At 41.2% G+C, this 9880-nt stretch overlaps 2 protein-coding genes across 4 annotated transcripts; one reads left to right on the forward strand and one right to left on the reverse strand.

Moving 5' to 3' along the window:
• Positions 1-363: 363 nt before the first annotated feature.
• rnf114 (ring finger protein 114) lies at positions 364-4574 on the reverse strand. Its single transcript, XM_005940258.2, has 6 exons — positions 4362-4574; positions 3529-3679; positions 3200-3306; positions 1800-1914; positions 1568-1675; positions 364-1454 (listed from the first exon to the last, which is right to left on the reverse strand). Exons 1-6 carry the CDS (start codon positions 4496-4498, stop codon positions 1389-1391), a joined length of 684 nt encoding a protein of 227 aa, XP_005940320.1. The 5' UTR covers positions 4499-4574; the 3' UTR covers positions 364-1388.
• Positions 4575-4671: 97 nt separating this feature from the next.
• Positions 4672-9873, forward strand: spata2 (spermatogenesis associated 2). 3 transcript variants are annotated; one of them, XM_005940260.2, is made up of 3 exons: positions 4672-5046; positions 6019-6841; positions 8025-9873. In XM_005940260.2, exons 2-3 carry the CDS (start codon positions 6491-6493, stop codon positions 9378-9380), a joined length of 1707 nt encoding a protein of 568 aa, XP_005940322.1. In that variant the 5' UTR covers positions 4672-5046; positions 6019-6490; the 3' UTR covers positions 9381-9873. The 3 variants fall into 3 exon arrangements, with proteins under 3 accessions (XP_005940322.1, XP_005940324.1, XP_005940323.1); XM_005940262.2 differs by lacking the exon at positions 4672-5046 and adding an exon at positions 5074-5133; XM_005940261.3 differs by lacking the exon at positions 4672-5046 and adding an exon at positions 5162-5480.
• Positions 9874-9880: the final 7 nt, after the last annotated feature.

A 9880-nucleotide genomic window follows, 5' to 3' on the forward strand; every position in this document is an offset into this window, starting at 1 on the left:
TGGAAGCATACATATAAATGACCATGGATCTTTATGTTTCAAAGCTGTTGAAGTAAAGGAGAAAGTGATAGCCACAAGAAACTGGAGTGTTTTTAGTATAGACCATCTAAGACACTGGGCATGAGAAACACACATCAATAAGTTACATTTAAAGTCTTTCGTTATGTCACTTCATCAACTGCACAAACCGAAAATGTGGTTATTTTGTTTTAACAATGACAAATAACCCCACCAAAAGCCTAAATATTGAAATACCGGTGATTTTTTGTATTAAAACAAAAGTAATAAGTGGAGAACAAAGCACTGGGTAAAGCACACTTATAGAATGAAATCTGTCTTCAATTATGTCCTGCAAGAACCAGCTGTTGTCATGTTGTCACAGAAATGTAGAACTCTACTGCCCTCTTGTGGTTTAGACACATGCAAATAAACTCTCACATGAAAGTGACCAAATGAACCCAAACAGACAGTTTTTTATTTTTGTTGTTTTTTTTTTGTTTTTTTTTAAATACTTGCATCTGTAGATTCACTGAATGAACTACTGTGTTAGCCCTATGAGTTCTGGAAGGTTGAAAACAAGATCTACCAGCAGGCACAAAGACATAAGGGAGAAACATCACAAAAAAGCAAAAATGCCATCTCTGGCTGTGTTTGACCCTCATTGTTTATTCTTACCAGTAGATCTGTCAAAACAGAATGAACACACCCAGCCACACTCTAATACACAAACACACGCGCTTCAATCAAAGACAGCACTGAAAAGACAGTTTTTTCCCCCCCATCTGCTGAAAAACTGTGGTCAAAAAAAGAAAAAGAAATAAAAGTCCCTTTACCCTTTTGCATAAACATGCGAGTAGAATTAGTATAATATATTTTTCTGTTACTTGAAGACTTCATGGAGTGAAGTTTGTTGTCTGCTGGCAATAGGTAGCCACCTAGTGGTTAGACCCTCTCATAAGATCAAGTATTGACTGCAGAATTTTTAAATCACAAGTTTGGATGTTTTGTTGCTAGATGACACTTTGTCATTGATAAACAAACAGCTTAAACATAGTTTAGCAGATACCTAACAAACTATCCAGTCTACAGACTCAGCTGGGGGGAGGGGAAGATAAGTGATTATCACACCAGAAACACAGTATTACTCCTAAATCAAACAGTACAATATGTTTTTGTTTTTTTTAACCATATTGCGCGATTTATTTTCAGAATAATAAACCTATATATTCATAGTTACGATACCAGTTCCCTATGAAAAATAATTACCCATAAGTCAGTACCACCATCCCCATTCTAGATGAATGATGACACTGTGTGTTTTTGTCTTTTCAAGACCATCATCCCTTCATTTCACTGGATTCCCTCCACCGGTGGATTGTTTTCACACTTCAGTGGTCCATAAGGGAGCGCTGTAAAGCCTCCTGAATCATTGTGTGCTCATCTGTGGAATAATCCTGGGAGGTCATAAGCATGAGAAGGGGAAGAAAAGAAAAAAAAAAAAAATCACTTAAATTCTTATTAACATAAAAAAAACCAACAACAAATAAACAGAGAGTGCTTTACTTACAACAAATGTATCATAGGAGAAAGTGTGTCTGATCTTCAGGTGCTGGAAAAAGTCAGCACTCCTGTAGTTAGGATCCCCCCAAGGCATCGAGGCACAGATGGGGCACACCTAAAGAAAACATGAAGGTAATAAAACGATCTTTGAAACACATTATTAACCCAGCTGAAGCCAGTAAGTGTGTGGAAACTCAGTATGACTCAGAATTATGACAGAATAGGTTTTGTTTTGTTACCACTTGGCGTGCATCTCGAGCATGTTGGGTTGTGCAATGTTCAACCAGGCCGTCCTGGTCGAGGTTCTGGCAGTTGCAGTAGGGGCAGGTGAAGGTGTAGCGATTTGGCACTGAACTGTGGCAATGAAACAGAAATAATAAAATGTCACAAGGTTTGGTTCTCAACTACATGATTACACTTGAAATGTAACAGGCATCAGCTTATGAAGAAATAAGTGGACATTTACCACAGTTAGTGGCCAATCTTTATCTCTTGTCACATCAACTTTGCACCAGCTGAAAGAGCTTGAGAAAGACTTAAAAGTGACAGTTATTCCTTTTTCTTTCTAATGATAGGAATCTGTTTCATGGCACAAAGGTCTGGAGGGTTAAATAACAAAATAAATAAATACTGCGATCGGTTTCTTACTTTAAACAGTGTTGGAACAACATGCCACAATGTGTGGATTCTTAGTTTTAAAGGCTGCTGTTTGGCTGGAAACCCCCCCCCTCCAAAAGGCTACTTCCTGATTAGTCATAATAACCTCATTACAAGCGACGGCTTCTCAAACCATCTTCTCGGAACTTTCTCCAGGAAGCACAGTTGTCATAAATACTTAACATCCATATATGATAAAAACCACATCCACTTCATACAACTTGACAATAATAGTGTTTTATGTTTTCTAAAGATGAATGTTGTACTGTTTTCTATAAACTCTGGAAAAATTACAATCAGAAATTACGACAGGTAAAATACAGAATGCTTAGCATATGCTTGATCATACTTTATAATACTATTTTTTCTTGCAATCAAGATTGGGTTCAATTTGAAATCCCGTTTGTGCTAAAACTTCTATTTATTTTATTTTTTTACCTTAAGTGCAAAATGTATACACTACATAAAGTAAAACCGCAAAGAGAGCTTTTCTTATTTGACTGACATGTTAGGCATGCCAGTGAAACAAGGCAGTAATAGAGTCACGACTTTGGAGTCTTATCAAACAACAATGTACTGCCAAGAGTTTATAATACTATAAACATAGGGAATTTTATATCACGAGAAGATATTATTCCATCATTTGTCACAATGAACAGGTCAACTGTTTACATTTGGCACTTAAGTTACAGTGAAATCTACCATAAATCATATCATTGAATATATTTGATTGGGCCAACAGAACTCTATTTCCTATGTACAGTACTTTCTGCTGCATCAATGAAGCCCTCTCACTGAAACGACTGACAGGGCTACACTCTTTTCCTTTTTCACTTTGGATTAGTGTTGGTCCAAAGGTGACCTTTAATTTATACAACCCAACAAGCAGCAGTAATTGCATGCAAAGTCTGACTCTACAGTGTAAACCATTTTGCTTTATTATGTAGGGAATAGCAAATAATTGTTCTGCTTCTTTCCCCACCTGACGATGGCAGGCTGACTCTGGGCAGTTGTCCTGACTCCCTCCTCAATGTACTCCTGGTATTTTGAACAGGCAGCTGTGTGGCTTCTCATCTTAGAAAGCCCAACCTAATTGGGGGAGGAGTGACACATATCAGTAACTTCCAGTATATGACCATCATCATAAAATGATGGAAGTTGCTATTATCTAAATATAAAGACAGAAATTTAGACACAGCAAAACATTAAGATTATGCATGTGCAGTTATTGGATCTTCACCCTCTGTGATTGCTTCATAAATGGGAGTCAGTTCAGTGATATTTTAGCTTTTGGTCTGTAGTGAAACTTACCTGTGTGCCACAACCCTTACAGGCTGCCACAGAAGATTGAATGAGTGCCTCGAGTTGAGCAGCTTTAGTCCAGTGGCCCGGAGCACCTCGACATACAGCACAAACGGGCTTCTGTGGACGCAGACATTCCTGCAAACAACTGTGGCAAAACCTGTCAAGAGATGGGTGAAAGAATGTGATTGCTACACAAGAGAAATCAACTAAATTGTCAGTTTTAATTTGAGCTCTGGTTACCTTAGGATGGATAGATCTATCTAGATAAGATAAGATAGAACTTTATTAATCCCTCGGGTGGGTTCCTATCTATCTATATATAAACAAACAAACAAACAAACAAACAAACAAACCAAAAACATGCAACAACTCTGTTTGCATTAACGCATGGCCTGCCATGAGAAAAAACAAAACAAATACTGTCACTAAAACAAACCTTTATTATGCTAGTGACTGGACCTTCCTGTAACTCATATGGAAAGTCCCCCACCTCGAGAATAGCCAGGGACTTGTAGTTCTTTAAAGTGGTTTAAAGAGTTAGAGCAATACACATCCAAACTACAACTCCCAAGTGAGGCCTGCTTTTTGATGTAAACAAAACTGAAACTGATTTAGCAAGCTGGAACTGTTTTTGTCACATATTCGAGAGAGAAAAACAGAAAAAACGGGGTCGTAGCACGAGAAGACACTCGCGAGGCCGATATTTTGCAACTCTGGTGTGACGACACATTTAAAGTGAAGCCCTTTCCTCCATTGTTTTTGCCTCTTTTCACTGCATCGTTGGTGGCAGACGCGGGTTAGGGGGAGGGCGACCGAAAATAAACGGCAAAAATACTCACGTATGTCCACACTGTGTTGTCACGGGACTGTCGAATATTTCGAGGCAAACTGGACAGACGAATTCGGACACGTCGTTGCTCCCGTCCGAGGCGTTCTTCTTGTGAGGTGCTGCGCTAAAGCCTCCGAGCATCGCCATTTCTTTTCTTCACTGAGTCGGTTCAACCACCAGCACCAACCGTCCCCGTGACGACGTCATCGGGTTCTTGTTCTTTTTTAAGCGCGAGGGGGCGGGGTTACCGGCGAAAGTAAACATCGTAACACATAATTGTACGACATATTTACTAAATTTGTGACACACCCCTCCCACTAGATTTTGAAACCCCCAGAGACATTGAAAATATTACAATATATAGTTATACAAATAAATCAAAATTATTCAGGCACTAATACAACGAAAAAGCAGGAAATCCACACCACTAAATGCATACCTTCGGCAAATCATTATGAACCCCGGAAATCTGTCTCTGCGCGCACGCGAGCCTAAATTTTTTCCCCCCAAGCAAAACAAAAACAAAAATGAATGAAGACTGTGGATGATGTAGTTGGGGGTCTGTATCCCGTCTTCCCTAGCACGTGGGCTCCTGATGCTGATGAACTGTCAGGATTGAGCGCATGCGTGTTGTTATACTGGGAATTTCCAACAGCTGAGGAGGCGTAGCTAGCCATGATTAGCACTTGTTAAAGGTAAGATTTGCGAATGGTGGTATTTCTGTTTGAAAAAACGTCTTGATCTCCTAGTGGGAGCGCATTAACGTTTGGTCCCAAAAGAAGGTCACCTTAAAAACTCGCTGTGTCTTGATATTTTATTTTAAACTGGCGTATAATGTCTGTGTAGCGATGGAACGCCCTGCTAGCCGAAAGCAATTGTTAGCTAACCAGCTACGCTGAAATGGGCGTTCACTGTTTAGCTTATATTCAGTAGGGGGGCCATAGCAGTGGCAGCATCGGGTTTGAGATTCGTGGAGAATTAATGTATACGCTCTAGGAGTATCACTTTATATTGCCATTGGTCACGGTGGACTAAATTTGTTGTAGTAGATACGCACTTCTAAAGCATGAGTCTGGCTAAGGCTCATTGGTTGCTAGCTCGTTGAGCGGATGTTCGCAGAGATTTTCAGGTAACAGGTATAGCCAGCCAGCCAGCTTGCAAGAATCTGAGAGCAAAATGTTTGCTCTCCTGTTGTTCAAGCCTCGTACTATTTTCACGATGTGTTTGTTTATGAGTTTTGAGTTAAAGCTAAGCTAGGGCTAGGGTTAGCGCCACTCTGGTTTACACGCATGTAGTACCAATAGCTGAAACGCTTACACTGGCGCAAACGTGTGAGAGGGATGTATACATCAGTAATGAGTTCCTCTCTTGCTTATTTAAGCTATAATTCCACTGGCCTTTTTCTTGTTTATGTACATTGTAAAACAAACAAATAAAAAAAAAAAGCCCTTTTACTATGTGACAGACAAAAAACCCACCTACCCACCCACCCAAACGAATCCATCTTCACATCTCTACAGAGATGGTCCTGGATTAGTGTATCTTCCCTCTTATCTGAACCTCTAGATATTTCAAAACATGCTTAACCACAGTTAAATTGCATTTTCATTTGGCTAGAACCGAAAATGATATTTTTATCTTAACAGATATTGCTTGTGTCATTTCAGCTTGGACATGGCTGACAACAACCCCAAGATCATGAATCTGTCGTCTTGATGAGTGACCTTGAACTCTACCAATGCTGAAACCAAGCAATGGAATAGATGCAAGTCTGTGTGCCAAGGAAAACCTCCCTCTGACGTTATCTTGCATGCCAGAAGCCTGTTTTTTGGGAAACAAGTCAGGTTTTGAGCCAAAACCAGAGATGCTCATACCAAGGCATCCTTATGGGCTACAGCCTTGCTACACCAACTGAAAGCACTAGAAAACTGCACCTCTTGCTTAGAGGATGTGCTACTGAGTGGATGCAAAGACTGACTCCTCTGCCATCTCTCCGCAACATTAACAATTAGTGTATACGGTTTAAAAAATGGTAACCAAAAATGGTGTCTGAATGTGGCATTTTGTGGTTGGGCATGCTAAAAGGTGTGAGGCTCTCTCAGAAAAGTATAACAGCTGACTAATAGTCTGCTGCTAATAATGGATGCCAAGTTAAAAGAGGACCTGTTCCGGAGGTATGTGACAGCACTGGAGAAGCGCCTGGAGGAAGGAGGGGATAACAGGGGGACTGGAAGTACGCAAGAAGGGGAAAGAAGCAGACACAAGGACAGTGAGGCCTTACTTTCCACAGCCACAGCTCTGCTAGGAGCCTATCAGCCAGATCCGGCACAGCGATTTCGCATGGTGCGTTTCTATGAGGTAGTGGAGAACTCCCTCCGCTCCCAGAGAGGAGTTAACCTGAAGGGCCTGGAGAGAGCCTTCCATACCCTGGAAACCATCTGCACCAACCTCCTGCTCTTCCCTTGGAAGAAGGAATTCAGATGTATAAAGGTGACTTTATTTTATTGATGGGATATTTAATATACTTTGCTTAGATTAGTTTACTCTAATAGCCAAAATTTCACTATTAATACACTTGTTATAACAGAATGAATCATTATTGTCCAGTCTTGAGCTTTGAGATACTGAGCTTTGGCAATTAATCAGGGCAGTGTGTGTGTACACCGAAATACTTTTGTGAATTTGCATATCTTTCAGACTGTCTTTTGCAGGCAATATATATGAATATCTTTCCTGACCTTTAGTATGGAAGCAAAACTTTTATGTTTGTGTACACATTCTCAGGCTTTATGCAGATATCAGATATCTGCATAATCTTAAGAGATTTGTGTTGTTGTACCTTAATTACTTGTTGTCTAATCCTAACATCATAAAGTGTGTATACAAACAAAAGTTTGATCCCACCAGCATATCTGAAAGTACATGAGTGGTTATCCCCTGTTTCATAAACTGCTTGACATGTTTTTTAGTAAATTAATATCTAAAAGTAAGAACATTTTTCTGAAACTTTTAAAATTTGTATAGATTTGTAATTTTAGTGAACACACATGCAAAGAGGACCTGTTATTATGATTGCTTCTGCTCGGTGAATAAGTGACAAATTAAAAGGAAAGCTGTAACTCTTGACCCCTCTGTTTTGCTTTGGGGATTTATGTTGCTGGCATTCTTCAGCTCTACTTGTCTTCTTAGAGGGAAAGCACTGCAACTCAATACGAAGTTGTTTGGTGTGAAACATTTCTAACCTAATAGGAGAGGGAAATGTCCTTGCACACAGAGCCGAAACCGTTATGAATGATTTTATGGCATTCACCCTCACAAGATATCAAGTTAACTGATTGTCTATGGGAAATTTCTGTACATGTTAGACAGCCTTCTGCCACCCAAAAAGGAAAAAAATAGTTGTCCCCACTTCTGGTGGTTTTCTAAAGCACTTTGTTTGTTTTTTCCTTGAATCTATCAGCTAATTCTATCTAGAACTATATCTAAAATAAGTATTTGTTATTAGAGAGGTGGCCATTGCAGCTTTACATTGAGGTTGTTGTAATTTGTGCTAATCATCTGTTTTTTCATATAAAGATGTGCATTTCTATATGTTTTTGTCTTTATTTTTGGCTTCATGTCAGCCTGTTTTAAACAACTGACACTTATGCTGATTCTCATTTCTCTCTTTAAGACCTTCACTGGCCCATATGTGTACCATCTGCAGTCTGCCATTTCTGATGCTGAACTCCGAACTTTAATGCGCACCATTGGCTACACCTGTGACCATGATTCGCAGTTCCATTTGCAGGAGCATCCAGGAGGTGCAAATCATCTGCGGCAGTTGGCATTTGAACTTTTCCTGGCCCAGGCAGAGTGTCGTCTTCTGGGAGAGGTAGTGGCTCTGGCCCGTGGTTCAGCGTCAGAACTGGAGGCCCTGGAGCTCCGCAGAGGTTGCAGAGATGATGCAGCTGGCTGTGCTGAAGCGCTCCGCAGACGTGACAGCCTTGGGGCAGATATGGCTCGGCTGTCCGTGCGGCCATTGGATATAGAAAAGCCTCATGCCCACCACCTTAGGCGAGGTAGCCGACCATCTAAGTCTGTGGATGTTACAGATGGGGCTGGTCACTGGCATGCAGCGGTTAGCAAGCCTGTCTTGAAGGCTTCATTGAGTCTGAGGAAGGAGCCTCTATTTGTGGATGCAGAGGAGGATATGAAAGATGAGATCATCAGGCCCAGCACCTCAATATCTCTTTCCTCTGTGGTTGCTCCACCTTCCTATAGCCCTGTTGCAGATTTCTTCCCAATTCAGTCACCTCCCCCAGCGGATCCCTACACATCCTACCATCCATCCTCTTTAGATGAGATTGACTTGTACACAGAGAGGGGTGGGGCTGGCACAGGAGGAAGGCAGACCCCGTCTCGACCTCTATCCAGAGAGCCTCGAGATGGAAGGGATGGGTGGCTGCACAAAGGTCATGGTAGTGTGAAGTGCCAGGGTTGCGGGCTGGGCTGCACCACAATGGCCTCCTGCCAGAGGTGTGACATGATCCTCTGTTCTGCCTGTCATGATGTGGACCCCTCCCCTTGCTGTGGCCTGCAGGACTACCATCTAAAATCTCCACGACCTCTTGATGGATACATTCCTGTCAAGGAAAAGCTCTCTGTCTACTCTAATACTCATACTCACTCCCATCTCCATCCACACCCCCTCACACTGACCCACTCACATTCTCATCCCCACCCTCACCCTCAGATGGTGGAGAAGCCCCTCATGTCCACTAAGCTGTTTCCCAGCAAGTCTGTTGCCTTGACAACACCAAAGGGAGGCAGCAGTGAGCGAATAAGCATGGGGGGATCGCGATGCGGGTTTTGCAACAAGCCAGGTGCATCACACACCTGTGTGAACTGTTCGAAAGTGTCATGTGACTCGTGCATGGGCTTGTATGCAAAAGATATGTGCACGCGAAAGAATCCTCAGCACAACTTTGTGCCCAACCATCAGCTCAACTTCAAAACTGGCACCATATCTCACCTGGTGTACCGATGAATCAGGCAGACAGAATATTTTTTTTTCCCTTCCACTCCCCTCCTTTAACTTGCAACAGTCTTGCACGATTGCTTTAGCTTTCTTTCCATTTAAATCATTCATGTTCTTCATCTCGGTCCAGTGCTTTATTTATTTTTTTGGTCTTAGTTTTATTTTTCCTAACCCTTTTTTAAACTTTGTACATTTTCTCTTACTGTTGTAGGGCCATTGGATGCACATGCCACAGAGAGCCATATCGTCTGCCCATCTCTCTGCCTTGTACAAGATCAGGCCTTTTATCTATTTCTTCTTCCTTTTACCTTGCTACCTGCTCTTGAGTAGTCATGTGATGTTGTAGCGCTTCCCAAATCCCTCAAATCTTGTCCTCATCAAAAAGGGAAACTGGAGAAAGTTTAATTCCTTCTCATTTTGAATGAATTCCGTCCAAATGAACATAATCTACTTTGCCTAATTTCTCAGCTAAAAAAATCTTCTAATATATATAAATATATATATATATA

Source organism: Haplochromis burtoni, unplaced genomic scaffold (assembly GCF_018398535.1).
Source record: "Haplochromis burtoni strain Fernald_Lab_line unplaced genomic scaffold, NCSU_Asbu1 Contig_287, whole genome shotgun sequence".
Lineage (NCBI taxonomy): Eukaryota > Metazoa > Chordata > Actinopteri > Cichliformes > Cichlidae > Haplochromis > Haplochromis burtoni.